The sequence below is a fragment of the Columba livia genome, chromosome 32 (genome assembly GCF_036013475.1).
Source record: "Columba livia isolate bColLiv1 breed racing homer chromosome 32, bColLiv1.pat.W.v2, whole genome shotgun sequence".
Taxonomy (NCBI): Eukaryota; Metazoa; Chordata; class Aves; order Columbiformes; family Columbidae; genus Columba; species Columba livia.
The window spans coordinates 107,300-125,147 of record NC_088633.1 but is presented as its reverse complement, the minus strand read 5'-3'; the positions used below and the strand labels follow the sequence as shown (position 1 = coordinate 125,147).

At 61.7% G+C, this 17,848-nt stretch overlaps 1 protein-coding gene across 1 annotated transcript in view; it reads left to right on the top strand.

The window, feature by feature from the left end:
• The window catches only part of DHX16 (DEAH-box helicase 16), a 68,354-nt gene that overhangs the window by 14,341 nt on the left and 36,165 nt on the right, over window positions 1–17,848 (top strand). Inside the window, 6 exon segments of the mRNA XM_065044079.1 lie at window positions 4,512–4,607; window positions 4,609–4,731; window positions 9,310–9,492; window positions 11,826–11,936; window positions 12,989–13,104; window positions 16,630–16,840. Of these exon segments, the coding sequence (XP_064900151.1) occupies window positions 4,512–4,607; window positions 4,609–4,731; window positions 9,310–9,492; window positions 11,826–11,936; window positions 12,989–13,104; window positions 16,630–16,840 (840 nt within the window).

Genomic DNA, 17,848 nt, shown 5'->3' with positions numbered 1-17,848 from the left:
CGGGCCCAAAATGTGCATTTATGGGCCCAGAATCCTCCTTTATGGGCCCAAAATGCGCCTTTAAGGGCCCAAAATGCACCTTTATGGGCTCAAATTGTGCCTTTATGAACCCAAAATGTGCATTTATAGACCCAAAATGCGCCTTTATGGGCCCAAAATGCGCCGTTATGGGCCCAAAATACACCTTCATGGGCCCAAAATGCGCCTTTATGGAGCCAAAATGCGCCTTTATGGGCCCAGAATCTGCTTCTACAGGCCCAAAATGCCCCTTTACAGACCCAAAATGCGCCTTTACGGGCCTAAAATGTGCCTTTATGTGCCCAAAATGTGCATTTATGGGCCCAGAATCCTCCTTTAAGGGCCCAAAATGCGCCTTTAAGGGCCCAAAATGCGCCTTTATGGGCCCAAAATGCGCCTTTACGGGCCCAGAATCTGCTTCTACAGGCCCAAAATGTGCCTTTACGGGCCCAAAATGCGCCTTTACGGGCTCAAAATGTGCCTTTAGGGGCCCAGAATCTGCTTTTACGGGCCCAAAATGCAACTTTACGCCCCCAAAATGTGCCTTTACACGCCCAAAATGCGCCTTTACAGACCCAAAAAACCCCTGTCACCCCCCTATACCCCCCAATTCCCCCCTATACCCCCCAATCCCCCTTTATCCCCCCAAATACCCCCAATCCCCCTTTATCCCCCTTTTTCCCCCCAAATCCCCATTTATCCCCCATTATCCCCCAAATCCCCCCCTGTTACTCCCCTGTCACCCCCCTTTCCCCCCAAAACCCCTTTCCCCCCAATCCCCCTTCCCCCCCCAATTCCCCCCTTTATCCCCCCAAACCCCCTTTATCCCCCCAATCCCCCTTTATCCCCCCCAATCCCCCCAATCCCCCTTTATCCCCCCAAACCCCCTTTAACCCCCAAATCCCCCCCCGTCACCCCCTTTCCCCCCCAAACCCCCTTTCCCCCCAATCCCCCTTCCCCCCCCCAATTCCCCCCTATACCCCTCAATCCCCCTTTCCCCCCCAATCCCCCTTTATCCCCCCGATCCCCCTTTAACCCCCTTTATCCCCCCAAATCCCCATTTATCCCCCATTATCCCCCCCAAATCCCCCCCTGCCACCCCCCTTTCCCCCCCAATCCCCCTATACCCCCCAATTCCCCCCTATCCCCCCCAATCCCCCTTTCCCCCCCAATCCCCCTTTCCCCCCCAAATCCTCCCAATCCCCATTTATCCCCCCAAACCCCCTTTAACCCCCAAATCCCCCCCAAATCCCCCCCTGCCACCCCCCTTTCCCCCCCAGACCCCCTTCCCCCCCCAATTCCCCCTTCCCCCCCCCAATTCCCCCCTATACCCCCCAATACCCCTTTCCCCCCCAATCCCCCCAATCCCCCTTTATCCCCCCAACCCCCTTTAACCCCCTTTATCCCCCAAATCCCCCTTTAACCCCCAAATCCCCCCAAATCCCCCCCTGCCACCCCCTATACCCCCCCAAACCCCCCATACCCCCCCAAATCCCCCCTATACCCCCCAACCCCCCCCCATAATTGGTGCTTCCCGCAGCGCATCCCGGAGCAGGAGGCGCCCCCTGGCGGCGGGAGGACCCTGTTACTCCCCTGTCACCCCCCTTTCCCCCCCAAAACCCCTTTCCCCCCAAGCCCCATTCCCCCCCCCAATTCCCCCCTATACCCCCCAATGCCCCTTTATCCCCCCAATCCCCCTTTAACCCCCTTTATCCCCCAAATCCCCATGTATACCCCATTATCCCCCCCAAATCCCCCCTGTCACCCCCCTTTCCCCCCAATTTCCCCCTATACCCCCAAATCCCCTTCCCCCCCCCAATTCCCCCCTATACCCCCCAATCCCACTTTATCCCCCCCAATCCCCCTTTAACCCCCTTTATCTCCCAAATCCCCATGTATCCCCCATTATCCCCCCAAATCCCCCCCTGCCACCCTCTGTCACCCCCTATACCCCCCAATCCCCCTATACCCCCCAATCCCCCTTTATCCCCCCAAACCCCCTTTACCCCCCAAATCCCCCCCAAATCCCCCCCCTGCCACCCCCCTTTCCCCCCCAAACCCCCTATACCCCCAAATCCCCCTTTCCCCCCCAATCCCCCTTTATCCCCCAATCCCCCTTTAACCCCCTTTATCCCCCAAATCCCCATTTATCCCCCATTATCCCCCCCAAATCCCCCCTGTCACCCCCCTTCCCCCCCCCAATTTCCCCCTATACCCCCAAATCCCCCTTCCCCCCCCCAATTCCCCCCTATACCCCCCAATCCCACTTTATCCCCCCCAATCCCCCTTTAACCCCCTTTATCTCCCAAATCCCCATGTATCCCCCATTTTCCCCCAAATCCCCCCCTGCCACCCTCTGTCACCCCCTATACCCCCCAATCCCCCTATACCCCCCAATCCCCCTATACCCCCCAATCCCCCTATACCCCCCAATTCCCCTTCATCCCCCCAACCCCCTTTAACCCCCTTTATCCCCCCAAATCCCCATTTATCCCCCATTATCCCCCCCAAATCCCCCCCCTGCCACCCCCCTATACCCCCCAAACCCCCTATACCCCCCAATCCCCCTATACCCCCCAATCCCCTTTTAACCCCCTTTATCCCCCCAAGTCCCCATTTATCCCCCTTTATCCCCCCCAAATCCCCCCCTGCCACCCCCTGCCACCCCCCTTTCCCCCCCAAACCCCCTATACCCCCCAATCCCCCTTTATCCCCCCAAACCCCCTTTACCCCCCAAATCCCCCCCCAAATCCCCCCCCTGCCACCCCCCCTTTCCCCCCCAAACCCCCTATACCCCCCCAAATCCCCCCTATACCCCCCAACCCCCCCCCATAACTGGTGCTTCCCGCAGCGCATCCCGGAGCAGGAGGCGCCCCCTGGCGGCGGGGAGGACCCTGTTACTCCCCTGTCACCCCCTTTCCCCCCCAAAACCCCTTTCCCCCCAAGCCCCCTTCCCCCCCCAATTCCCCCCTATACCCCCCAATCCCCCTATACCCCCAATCCCCCTTTATCCCCCCCAATGCCCCTTTATCCCCCCAAACCCCCTTTAACCCCCTTTATCCCCCCAAATCCCCATTTATCCCCCATTATCCCCCCCAAATCCCCCCTGTCACCCCCTTTCCCCCCCAAACCCCCTATACCCCCCAATCCCCCTTTATCCCCCCAATCCCCCCTTTCCCCCCCAAACCCCCCATACCCCCCCAAATCCCCCCTATACCCCCCAACCCCCCCCATAACTGGTGCTTCCCGCAGCGCATCCCGGAGCAGGAGGCGCCCCCTGGCGGCGGGGAGGACCCTGTTACTCCCCTGTCACCCCCCTTTCCCCCCAAAACCCCTTTCCCCCCAAGCCCCATTCCCCCCCCCAATTCCCCCCTATACCCCCCAATCCCCCTATACCCCCCAATTCCCCCCTATACCCCCCAATCCCCCTATACCCCCCAATGCCCCTTTATCCCCCCAATCCCCCTTTAACCCCCTTTATCCCCCAAATCCCCATGTATCCCCCATTATCCCCCCCAAATCCCCCCCTGCCACCCCCCTTTCCCCCCCCCAAACCCCCTTTATCCCCCAAACCCCCTATACCCCCCAATTCCCCCCTATCCCCCCCAATCCCCCTTTCCCCCCCAATCCCCCTTTATCCCCCCAATCCCCCCAAACCCCCTTTAACCCCCAAATCCCCCCCCTGCCACCCCCCTTTCCCCCCAAACCCCCTTTCCCCCCCAAACCCCCTTTCCCCCCCAAACCCCCTTTCCCCCCAATCCCCCTTCCCCCCCCCAATTCCCCCCTATACCCCCCAATCCCCCTTTATCCCCCCCAATCCCCCCAAACCCCCTTTAACCCCCAAATCCCCCCCAAATCCCCCCCCTGCCACCCCCCTTTCCCCCCAATCCCCCTTCCCCCCCCCAATTCCCCCCTATACCCCCCAATCCCCCTTTCCCCCCCAATCCCCCCAAACCCCCTTTATCCCCCCAATCCCCCATTTATCCCCCATTATCCCCCCCAAATCCCCCCCTGCCACCCCCTTTCCCCCCCAAACCCCCTATCCCTTTAATCCCCCCAATCCCCCTTTTCCCCCCCAAACCCCCTATATCCCCCAAATCCCCCCTATACCCCCCCAACCCCCCCCCATAACTGGTGCTTCCCGCAGCGCATCCCGGAGCAGGAGGCGCCCCCTGGCGGCGGGGGAGGACCCCTGTTACTCCCCTGTCACCCCCCTTTCCCCCCCCAAAACCCCTTTCCCCCCAAGCCCCATTCCCCCCCCCAATTCCCCCCTATACCCCCCAATCCCCCTATACCCCCCAATTCCCCCCTATACCCCCCAATCCCCCTTTATCCCCCCCAATGCCCCTTTATCCCCCCCAAACCCCCTTTAACCCCCATTATCCCCCCAAATCCCCTCCTGCCACCCCCCCTTTCCCCCCCAATTCCCCCCTATACCCCCCAAATCCCCCCTATACCCCCCAACCCCCCCCCATAACTGGTGCTTCCCGCAGCGCATCCCGGAGCAGGAGGCGCCCCCTGGCGGCGGGGAGGACCCGTCGGCCCCGCGGGACGAGCAGCGGCGCTGGGAGGAGGAGAGGATGGGGGCGGGCCGCCCTCAGATTTGGGGCGCGGGACCGCCCGCCCCCCAAGAACTACGACTTCGTGCTGGAGGACGACGAGATGATCCAGTTCGTCAGCTCCGCCCAGCTCGAGGGCACCGAACCCCAAAAGGTTGGGGGGTTTTGGGGGGATTTGGGGGGTTTTTGGGGGGATTTGGGGTGTCTGGAGATGATCCAGTTCCTCAGCTCCGTGCAGCTCGAGGGCACCGAACCCCAAAAGGTTGGGGGGGGTTTTGGGGGGATTTGGGGGGTTTTGGGGGGATTTGGGGTGTCTGGAGATGATCCAGTTCATCAGCTCCGTGCAGCTCAAGGGGATTGAACCCCAAAGGTTGGGGGGTTTTGGGGGGGTCCTGGGAGGGGGTTAGGGGGGATTTGGGGGGGTTTGGGGGGTTTTGGGGGGATTTGGGGTGTGTGGAGATGATCCAGTTCCTCAGCTCCATGCAGCTCAAGGGGATTGAACCCCAAAAGGTTGGGGGGTTTTGGGGATCCCAGGAGGGATTTTGGGGGGATAAAGGGGGGTTTTGGGGGGTTTTGGGGTGTGTGGAGATGATCCAGTTCATCAGTTCCATATAACTGGAGGGGATTGAACCCCAAAAGGTTGGGGGGGTTTGGGAGGGTCCTGGAGATGTGGGGGGGTCCTGGGAGGGGGTTTCTGGGGATTTTGGGGGGATTTGGGGGGTTTTTGGGGGGATTTGGGGTGTCTGGAGATGATCCAGTTCCTCAGCTCCATGCAGCTCAAGGGGATTGAACCCCAAAAGGTTGGGGGGTTTGGGGGGGGTCTTGGGGGGATTTGGGGTGTCTGGAGATGATCCAGTTCTTCAGCTCCACGCAGCTTGAGGGCACCGAACCCCAAAAGGTTGGGGGGTTTTGGGGGTCCTAGGAGGGGTTTTGGGGGGATAAAGGGGGGTTTTGGGGGGATAAAGGGGGGTTTTGGGGGGTTTGGGGGTTTTGGGGGGATTTGGGGTGTGTGGAGATGATCCAGTTCATCAGCTCCGTGCAGCTCAAGGGGATTGAACCCCAAAAGGTTGGGGGGGTTGGGGGGGTCCTGGGAGGGGTTTTGGGGTGTCTGGAGATGATCCAGTTCATCAGTTCCATATAACTGGAGGGGATTGAACCCCAAAAGGTTGGGGGGGTTTGGGGGGTTTTGGGGTGATTTGGGGTGTCTGGAGATGATCCAGTTCATCAGCTCCGTGCAGCTCGAGGGCACCGAACCCCAAAAGGTTGGGGGGTTTGGGGGGGTCTTGGGGGGATTTGGGGGGTTTTGGGGTGTGTGGAGATGATCCAGTTCATCAGTTCCATATAACTGGAGGGGATTGAACCCCAAAAGGTTGGGGGGTTTGGGGGGGTCCTGGGAGGGGGTTTTGGGGGGATAAAGGGGGGGTTTGGGGTGTTTTGGGGGGATTTGGGGTGTCTGGAGATGATCCAGTTCATCAGCTCCGTGCAGCTCAAGGGGATTGAACCCCAAAAGGTTGGGGGGGTTTTGGGGATCCCAGGAGGGATTTTGGGGGGATAAAGGGGGGTTTTGGCGGGATAAACGGGGGTTTTGGGGGATTTGGGGGGTTTTGGGGGGATTTGGGGGGTTTTGGGGGGATTTGGGGTGCCTGGAGATGATCCAGTTCATCAGTTCCATATAACTGGAGGGGATTGAACCCCAAAAGGTTGGGGGGTTTGGGGGGGTCCTGGAGGGGGTTTGGGGGGATAAAGGGGGGGTTTGGGGTGTTTTGGGGGGATTTGGGGGTGTCTGGAGATGATCCAGTTCATCAGCTCCATGCAGCTCGAGGGCACCGAACCCCAAAAGGTTTGGGGGTTTGGGGGGGTCCTGGGAGGGGGTTTGGGGGATTTTGGGGGGTTTGGGGGTTTTGGGGGGATTTGGGGTGTGTGGAGATGATCCAGTTCATCAGCTCCGTGCAGCTCAAGGGGATTGAACCCCAAAAGGTTGGGGGGTTTGGGGGGGTCCTAGGAGGGGGTTTGGGGGAACAAAGGGGGATTTGGGGGTTTTGGGGGGCACAGACGGGGCCATGGGAACAGCGGAGGGACATGGGGGGGACAGTGGGACATGGGGACAGCAGCTGAGCCCCATGCGGGTGTTGGGGACCCCAGGTGACCCCCAGTGACCCAGGGTGGCCCCAGGTGACCTGAGGTGACACCCAGTGTCCCCATGTCCCCCCAAGGTGATGTGACGGTCCCCAATTCGCAGTGGCACTTGGGGACAATGGGGACCCTGGGGTGACCTGAGATGACCCAGGGTGACCTGAGGTGACCCCAGGTGACCCCAGTGTCCCCATTGTCCCCAGTACGATGTCCATGTCCCCAATTCGCGGTGGCACTTGGCACATGTGTTGGGGACCATGGGGACCCTGGGGTGACTGTAGGTGCCCCCAGGTGACCCCAGTGTCCCCAATGTCCCCAGGACGAGGTCCCCGTCCCTGATTTGCGGTGGCACTTGGCGCATGTGTTGGGGGACCATGGGGTGACTTGAGGTGGCTCTGGGTGACCTGAGATGACCCCAGCTGACCCCATTTGTCCCCATGTCCCCCCAAGGTGATGTGACAGTCCTTAATTTGTGGTGGCACTTGGCACATGTGTTGGGGACCATGGGGACCATGGGGTGACCTGGGGAGACACTGGTGGCTCTGGGTGACCTGGGGTGACCCTGAGGGGGCTCCGGGTGACCTGAGGTGACCCCAGTGTCCCCATATCCCCAGGACGAGGTCCCCGTCCCCGATTTGCGGTGGCACTTGGGCACATGTGTTGGGGGGACCATGGGGACCATGGGGTGACCTGGGGAGACACTGGTGGCTCTGGGTGACCTGGGGTGACCCTGAGGGGGCTCCGGGTGACCTGAGGTGACCCCAGTGTCCCCATATCCCCAGGACGAGGTCCCCGTCCCCGATTTGCGGTGGCACTTGGCACATGTGTTGGGGACCATGGGGACCATGGGGTGACCTGGGGAGACACTGGTGGCTCTGGGTGACCTGGGGTGACCCTGGGGGGGCTCCGGGTGACCTGAGGTGACCCCAGCTGACCTGAGGTGACCCCAGTGTCCCCATATCCCCAGGACAAGGTCCATGTCCCCGATTCGCGGTGGCACTTGGCACATGTGTTGGGGACCATGGGGACCCCAGGTGACCTGAGGTGACCTCAGCTGACCCCAGTGTCCCCATGTCCCCAGGATGAGGTCCCCATCCCCGATTTGCGGTGGCACTTGGCGCATGTATTGGGGACCCCCAGCTGACCTGAGGTGACCCCAGCTGACCTGAGGTGACCCCAGTGTCCCCATATCCCCAGGACAAGGTCCATGTCCCCGATTCACGGTGGCAGTCGGCACATGTGTTGGGGACCATGGGGTGACCTGGGGGAGACACTGGTGGCTCTGGGTGACCTGGGGTGACCCCTGGGGGGGCTCAGGGTGACCTGAGGTGACCCCAGCTGACCTGAGGTGACCCCAGTGTCCCCATGTCCCCAGGACGAGGTCCCCGTCCCCGATTTGCGGGTGGCTCTTGGCGCACGTGTTGGGGACCATGGGGACCCTGGGGTGACTGTAGGTGCCCCCAGGTGACCCCAGTGTCCCCAATGTCCCCAGGACGAGGTCCCCGTCCCCGATTTGCGGTGGCACTTGGCGCATGTATTGGGGACCCCAGCTGACGTGAGGTGACCCCAGCTGACCTGAGGTGACCCCAGTGTCCCCATGTCCCCAGGACGAGGTCCCTGTCCCCGATTTGCGGTGGCACTTGGCGCATGTGTTGGGGACCATGGGGACCCCAGGTGACCTGAGGTGACCTCAGCTGACCCCAGTGTCCCCAATGTCCCCAGGACGATGTCCATGTCCCCAATTCGCAGTGGCACTTGGCACATGTGTTGGGGACCATGGGGTGACTTGAGGTGGCTCTGGGTGACCTGAGATGACCCCAGCTGACCCCATTTGTCCCCATGTCCCCCCAAGGTGATGTGACAGTCCTCAATTTGTGGTGGCACTTGGCACATGTGTTGGGGACCATGGGGACCATGGGGTCACCCGGGGAGACACTGGTGGCTCTGGGTGACCTGGGGTGACCCTGGGGGGGCTCCGGGTGACCTGAGGTGACCCCAGCTGACCTGAGGTGACTCCAGTGTCCCCAATGTCCCCAGGACGAGGTCCCCGTCCCCGATTTGCGGTGGCACTTGGCGCATGTATTGGGGACCCCAGCTGACCTGAGGTGACCCCAGCTGACCTGAGGTGACCCCAGTGTCCCCATGTCCCCAGGACGAGGTCCCTGTCCCTGATTTGCGGTGGCACTTTGCGCATGTGTTGGGGACCATGGGGACCATGGGGTCACCTGGGGAGACACTGGTGGCTCTGGGTGACCTGGGGTGACCCTGGGGGGGCTCCGGGTGACCTGAGGTGACCCCAGCTGACCTGAGGTGACCCCAGTGTCTCCATGTCCCCAGGACGAGGTCCCTGTCCCCGATTTGCGGTGGCACTTGGCACACATGTTGGGGACCATGGGGACCCTGGGGTGACTGTGGTGCCCCCAGGTGACCCCAGTGTCCCCAATGTCCCCAGGACGACGTCCCCATCCCCGATTCGCGGTGGCAGTCGACACACGTGTTGGGGACCATGGGGTGACTTGAGGTGGCTCTAGGTGACCTGAGATGACCCCAGGTGACCGCTGGTGACCTCAGGTGACCCGCAGTGTCCCCGTGTCCCCAGGACGAGGTCCCCAGTGTCCCCGATTCGCGGTGGCACTCGGCGCAGCGCGCCCGCCGGGATCTGCCCATCTTCCCGTTCCGGGAGCAGCTGCTGGAGGCCATCGCCCAGCACCAGATCCTGGTGATCGAGGGGGAGACGGGCTGCGGGAAGACCACCCAGATCCCCCAGTACCTGCACGAGGAGGTACTGGGAGCACTGGGATGCACTGGGAGGGTCCTGGGGGGGATTTGGGGGGGATTTGGGGATGATAAAGGGGGGTTTGGGGGTGATGGGGGTGATGGGGGTGATGGGGAGATGGGATCAGGGCACCACCCAGATCCCCCAGTACCTGCCCCAGGAGGTCACTGGGGAAACTGGGATGGACTGGGAGCACTGGGATGCACTGGGAGGGTCCTGGGGGGGTCCCAGGGGGGGTTTGGGGATGATAAAGGGGGGTTTGGGGGTGATGGGGGTGATGGGGGTGATGGGGAGATGGGATCAGGGAAACCACCCAGATCTCCCAGTATCTGCACCAGGAGGTCACTGGGGAAACTGGGATGGACTGGGAGCACTGGGATGGACATGGGGGGGTCCCAGGGGGGATTTGGGGGGTGATGGGAGGGATTTGGGGGTGATAAATGGGGATTTGGGGGTGATGGGGTGATGGGGAGATGGGATCAGGGAAACTACCCAGATCCCCCAGTACCCTCACCAGGAGGTCACTGGGAGCACTGGGATGGACTGGGAGCACTGGGATGGACATGGGGGGGTCCTGGGGGGATTTGGGGGGTGATGGGAGGGATTTTGGGGTGATAAATGGGGGTTTGGGGGTGATGGGAGGGATGGGGGTGATGGGGATATGGGATCAGGGAAACCACCCAGATCCCCCAGTACCTGCCCCAGGAGGTCACTGGGGAAACTGGGATGGACTGGGAGCACTGGGATGGACATGGGGGGGTCCTGGGGGGATTTGGGGGGTGATGGGAGGGATTTTGGGGTGATAAATGGGGGTTTGGGGGTGATGGGGTGATGGGGAGATGGGATCAGGGAAACCACCCAGATCCCCCAGTACCTGCACCAGGAGGTCACTGGGGAAACTGGGATGGACTGGGAGCACTGGGATGGACTGGGAGCACTGGGCTGGACGTGGGGGGGTCCTGGGGGGATTTGGGGGGTGAGGGGAGGGATTTTGGGGTGATAAATGGGGGTTTGGGGGGGGGATAAATGGGGATTGGGGGTGATGGGGAGTTGGGATCAGGGAAACCACCCAGATCCCCCAGTACCTGCCCCAGGAGGTCACTGGGGAAACTGGGATGGACTGGGAGCACTGGGATGGACTGGGGGGATTTGGGGGGTGATGGGATGGATTTTGGGGTGATAAATGGGGGTTTGGGGGTGATGGGGTGATGGGGAGATGGGATCAGGGAAACCACCCAGATCCCCCAGTACCTGCACCAGGAGGTCACTGGGAGCACTGGGATGGACTGGGAGCACTGGGATGGACTGGGAGCACTGGGATGGACGTGGGGGGGTGTTGGGGGGATTTGGGGGGTGATGGGAGGGATTTTGGGGTGATAAATGGGGGTTTGGGGGGGGGATAAATGGGGATTGGGGGTTATGGGGAGATGGGATCAGGGAAACCACCCAGATCCCCCAGTACCTGCACTGGGAGGTCACTGGGAGCACTGGGATGGACTGGGAACACTGGGATGGACATGGGGGTGTCCTGGGGGGATTTGGGGGGTGATGGGAGGGATTTGGGGGTATTAAATGGGGATTTGGGGGTGATAAATGGGGGTTTGGGGGTGATGGGGTGATGGGGAAATGGGATCAGGGGAACCACCCAGATCCCCCAGTACCTGCCCCAGGAGGTCACTGGGAGCACTGGGATGGACTGGGAGCACTGGGATGGACTGGGGGATTTGGGGGGTGAGGGGAGGGATTTTGGGGTGATAAATGGGGGTTTGGGGGGGGGATAAATGGGGATTGGGGGTGATGGGGAGATGGGATCAGGGGAACCACCCAGATCCCCCAGTACCTGCCCCAGGAGGTCACTGGGGAAACTGGGATGGACTGGGAGCACTGGGATGGACTGGGAACACTGGGATGGACTGGGGGGATTTGGGGGGTGATGGGAGGGATTTTGGGGTGATAAATGGGGGTTTGGGGGTGATGGGGTGATGGGGAGATGGGATCAGGGAAACCACCCAGATCCCCCAGTACCTGCCCCAGGAGGTCACTGGGGAAACTGGGATGGACTGGGAGCACTGGGATGGACTGGGAGCACTGGGATGGACATGGGGGGGTCCCGGGGGGGATTTGGGGGTGATAAATGGGGGTTTGGGGGGATAAATGGGGGTTTGGGGGTGATGGGGGTGATGGGGGTGATGGGGAGATGGGATCAGGGGAACCACCCAGATCCCCCAGTACCTGCCCCAGGAGGTCACTGGGGAAACTGGGATGGACTGGGAGCACTGGGATGGACTGGATGTGTGTGTCCCCTCATTGTGACCCTGCTGTCCCCCTGTTGTCCCCAGGGGTACACGCGGGGGGGGCAGAAGATCGGGGTGACACAGCCGCGACGAGTGGCCGCAATGAGCGTGGCCGCCAGGGTGGCCCTGGAGATGGGGACCAAGCTGGGAAACGAGGTGACGCACGGGGACACGGGGGGACATGGGGACATGGGGGGACACAGGGACATGGGGGGACACGGGGGACATGGGGAGACGTAGGGACACTGGGACACGGGGGGACATGGGGACACAGGAGGACACGGGGACACGGGGGGACATGGGGACATGGGGGGACACAGGGACATGGGGGGACACGGGGGACATGGGGAGACGTAGGGACACGGGGACACTGGGACATGGGGGGACATGGGGACACAGGAGGACACGGGGACACGGGGGACATGGGGAGACTGGGAGACATGGGGACAAGGGGAGGATATGGGGACATGGGAGGGACATGGGGACGTGGGAGGACATGGGGACACTGAGACATGTGGGGACATGGGGGGACATGGGGGGACACTGGGACATGGGGGGACATGGGGACACTGGGGGACATGGGGACAAGGGGAGGATATGAGGACACAGGGGGACATGGGGACACGGGGGGACATGGGGACACTGGGACATGGGGTGACATGGGGGGACACGGGAGGACACGGGGACATGAGGGACACGGGGGGACATAGGGATACAGGGGGACATGGGGACACAAGGGGACACAGGGGAGATATGGGGACCAATCTGGGCAACGAGGTGACACATGGGGACATGGGGGAACAGGGGGACACGGGGACATGGGGGGACAGGGGGGAACAGGGGGACATGGGGACACTGGGGGACATGGGGACACTGGGGGACATGGGGGGACACGGAGACATGGGGGGACATGGAGACATGGGGGGACACGAGGACATGGGGACACTGGGGGTCATGGGGACACTGGGGAGATATGGGGACGAAACTGGGCAACGATGTGACATATGGGGACATGGGGGTACCCAGGGGGACACGGGGGGACCTGGGGACGCAGGGAGGGACATGGTAGGGACATGGGAGATATGGGGACATGGGGAGGGACATGGGGACACCAAGGGGACCTTGTGGCCAGCAGGGGGGATCCAGGGGACCCTGGGGACAGCTGGGGGGGTCCGGGGGTGCCGTGGTGACGTGTCCCTTGTCCCCAGGTTGGGTACAGCATCCGTTTTGAGGACTGCACGTCCGAGCGCACGGTGCTCAAGTACATGACGGACGGGATGCTGCTGCGGGAGTTCCTGACCGAGCCCGACCTGGCGTCCTACAGGTGACATGGGGACACTGGGGACATTGGGGACAATGTGGGTGATGGGGACATTGGGGGTGATGGGGACATTGGGGTTGATGGAGACAATGGGGGTGATGGGGACATGGGGGTTGATGGGGACATGGGGGCAATGGGGACACAAAGTGATGGGGACACAGGGATGCTGCTGCGGGAGTTCCTGACCGAGCCCGACCTGGCGTCCTACAGGTGACATGGGGACACTGGGGACATTGGGGACACTGGGGACGATGGGGACAATGGGGGTGATGGGGACATTGGGGGTGATGGGGACATGGGGGTTGATGGGGACCTGGGGGGTGATGGGGACACAGGGATGCTGCTGCGGGAGTTCCTGACCGAGCCCGACCTGGCGTCCTACAGGTGACATGGGGACACTGGGGACATTGGGGACAATGGGGGTGATGGGGACATTGGGGGTGATGGGGACATTGGGGTTGATGGGGACCTGGGGGGTGATGGGGACACAGGGATGCTGCTGCGGGAGTTCCTGACCGAGCCCGACCTGGCGTCCTACAGGTGACATGGGGACACTGGGGACATTGGGGACAATGGGGGTGATGGGGACAATGGGGGTGATGGGGACAATGGGGGTGATGGAGACAATGGGGGTGATGGGGACATGGGGGCAATGGGGACACAAAGTGATGGGGACACAGGGATGCTGCTGCGGGAGTTCCTGACCGAGCCCGACCTGGCGTCCTACAGGTGACATGGGGACACTGGGGACAATGGGGACAATGGGGGTGATGGGGACATGGGGGCAATGGGGACACAAAGTGATGGGGACACAGGGATGCTGCTGCGGGAGTTCCTGACTGAGCCCGACCTGGCGTCCTACAGGTGACATGGGGACACTGGGGACAATGGGGACACTGGGGACGATGGGGACAATGGGGGTGATGGAGACATTGGGGGCAATGGGGACATGGGGGGTGATGGGGACATGGGGGCAATGGGGACACAAAGTGATGGGGACACAGGGATGCTGCTGCGCGAGTTCCTGACCGAGCCCGACCTGGCGTCCTACAGGTGACATGGGGACACTGGGGACAATGGGGACAATGGGGTTGATGGGGACATGGGGGCAATGGGGACATTGGGGGTGATGGAGACAATGGGGGTGATGGGGACAATGGGGGTGATGGAGACAATGGGGGTGATGGGGACATGGGGGCAATGGGGACACAAAGTGATGGGGACACAGGGATGCTGCTGCGGGAGTTCCTGACCGAGCCCGACCTGGCGTCCTACAGGTGACATGGGGACACTGGGGACATTGGGGGTGATGGGGACATTGGGGGTGATGGGGACAACGGAGGTGATGGGGACATTGGGGGTGATGGGGACAACGGAGGTGATGGAGACAATGGGGGTGATGGGGACATGGGGGCAATGGGGACACAAAGTGATGGGGACACAGGGATGCTGCTGCGGGAGTTCCTGACCGAGCCCGACCTGGCGTCCTACAGGTGACATGGGGACACTGGGGACATTGGGAGTGATGGGGACATTGGGGGTGATGGGGACATTGGGGTTGATGGAGACAATGGGGGTGATGGGGACGTGGGGGCAATGGGGACACAAAGTGATGGGGACACAGGGATGCTGCTGCGGGAGTTCCTGACCGAGCCCGACCTGGCGTCCTACAGGTGACATGGGGACATTGGGGACACTGGGGACATTTGGGACATGGGGGACAATGAGGACATTGGGGGTGATGAGGACAACGAGGGTGATGTGGACTTTGGGGGTGATGGGGACATGGGGGCAATGGGGACACAGGATGACAGGGACACAGGGATGTCACCATATTCCCCAGTGTCCCCACGTCCCCCTGTGTCCCCATGTCCCCCAATGTCCTCATATCCTCCTGTGTCCCCGTATCCCCCTCATGTCCCCATGTCCCCCTGTGTCCCCATATCCCCCTCATGTCCCCATGTCCCCCTGTGTCCCCATATCCCCCGATGTCCCCATGTCACCCAATGTCCTCATATCCTCCTGTGTCCCTGTATTCCCCTTATGTCCCCATATCCCCGATGTCCCCATGTCCCCCAATGTCCTCATATCCTCCTGTGTCCCCATATCCCACTCATGTCCCCATGTCCCCCTGTGTTCCCATATCCCCGATGTCCGCATGTCCCCCTGTGTCCCCATGTCCCCCCATATCCCCCAATGTCCCTGTGTCCCCCGATGTCCCCATGTCCCCCAGTGTCCCAATGTCCCCGTGTCCCCTGCTGTCCCTGTATCCCCCCATATCCCCCTGTGTCCCCATATCCCTGTGTGTCCGCATGTCCCCTGATGTCCCCATGTCCCCCCTGTATCCCCGTATCCTACAATGTCCCCATGTCCCCCTGTGCCCCATATCCCCCTGTGTCCCCCTGTGTCCCCATGTCCCCTCATGTCCCCATATCCCCCTGTATCCCCATGTCCCCCTGTATCCCCATATCCCCCGATGTCCCCATGTCCCCCAATGTCCTCACATCCTCCTGTGTCCCCATATCCCACTCATGTCCCCATGTCCCCCTGTATCCCCATATCCCCCGATGTCCCCATGTCCCCCAATGTCCTCACATCCTCCTGTGTCCCCATATCCCCCTCATGTCCCCATGTCCCCCTGTATCCCCATATCCCCGATGTCCCCATGTCCCCCAATGTCCTCACATCCTCCTGTGTCCCCATATCCCCCTCATGTCCCCATGTCCCCCTGTGTCCCCATATCCCCGATGTTCGCATGTCCCCCTGTGTCCCCATATCCCCCGATGTCCCCATGTCACCCAGTGTCCCTGTATCCCACTTATGTCCCCATGTCCCCCTGTGTTCCCATATCCCCGATGTTCGCATGTCCCCCTGTGTCCCCATGTCCCCCAATGTCCTCACATCCTCCTGTGTCCCCATATCCCCCTGTGTCCCCCTGTGTCCCTATATCCCCCGATGTCCCCATGTCCCCCAATGTCCTCACATCATCCTGTATCCCCATGTCCCCCAATGTCCTCACATCCTCCTGTATCCCCATATCCCCTGATGTCCCCATGTCCCCCTGTATCCCCATGTCCCCCAATGTCCCCATATCCCCCTGTATCCCCATATCCCCCGATGTCCCCATATCCTCCGATGTCCTCACATCCTCCTGTGTCCCCATATCCCCTTCATGTCCCCCTGTATCCCCATATCCCCGATGTCCCCATGTCCCCCAATGTCCTCACATCCTCCTGTGTCCCCATATCCCCCTCATGTCCCCATGTCCCCCTGTATCCCCATATCCCCTGATGTCCCCATGTCCCCCTGTGTCCCCATATCCCCCTCATGTCCCCATGTCCCCCTGTGTGCCCATATCCCCCGATGTCCCCATGTCACCCAATGTCCTCACATCCTCCTGTGTCCCCGTATCCCCCTCATGTCCCCATGTCCCCCTGTATCCCCATATCCCCTGATGTCCCTGTGTCCCCATGTCCCCCCATATCCCCCGATGTCCCCGTGTCCCCTGATGTCCCCGTGTCCCCGCAGCGTGCTGATGGTGGACGAGGCCCACGAGCGCTCGCTGCACACGGACGTGCTGCTGGGGCTGCTGAAGGACGTGGCGCGGTTCCGGCCGCAGCTCAAGGTGCTGGTGGCCTCGGCCACCATGGACACCCAGCGCTTCTCCACCTTCTTTGGGGACGCGCCCGTGTTCCGCGTGCCCGGGAGGCGCTTCCCCGTGGACATCTACTACACCAAGGTGACACCGGGGACATGGGGACACGGGGGGACATTGGGGGACAGGGGGACATTGGGCGACAGGGGGACATTGGGAGACGTGGGGATATGGGGGGACATGGGGACATTGGGGGACATGGGGACATTGGGGGACATGGGGACAGTAGGGGGTTTGGGGACATTGGGGGACATGGGGACATTGGGCGACGGGGACATTGGGAGATGTGGGGATATGGGGGGATATGGGGACATTGGGGGACATGGGGACATTGGGGGACATGGGGACAGTAGGGGGTTTGGGGACATTGGGGGACATGGGGACATTGGGGGACATGGGGACATTGGGCGACAGGGGGACATTGGGAGACGTGGGGATATGGGGACATTGGGGGACATGGGGACATTGGGGGACATGGGGACAGTAGGGGGTTTGGGGACATTGGGGGACATGGGGACATTGGGCGACAGGGGGACATTGGGAGATGTGGGGATATGGGGGGATATGGGGACATTGGGGGACATGGGGACATTGGGGGACATGGGGACAGTAGGGGGTTTGGGGACATTGGGGGACATGGGGACATTGGGCGACAGGGGGACATTGGGAGATGTGGGGATATGGGGGGATATGGGGACATTGGGGGACATGGGGACATTGGGGGACATGGGGACAGTAGGGGGTTTGGGGACATTGGTGGGCATGGGGACATTGGGGGACATGGGGACATTGGGCGACGTGGGGATATGGGGACATTGGGGGACATGGAGACATTGGGGCATATGGGGACAGTAGGGGGTTTGGGGAGAATAGGGGACATGGGGACATTGGGGGACATGGGGACATTGGGAGACGTGGGGATATGGGGGGATATGGGGACATTGGGGGACATGGAGACATTGGGGGACATGGGGACAGTAGGGGGTTTGGGGAGAATAGGGGACATTGGGGGACATGGGGACATTGGGGGATATGGGGACGTTGGGGGATAGGGGGACAATGGGGGACATGGAGACATTGGGGGGGACATGG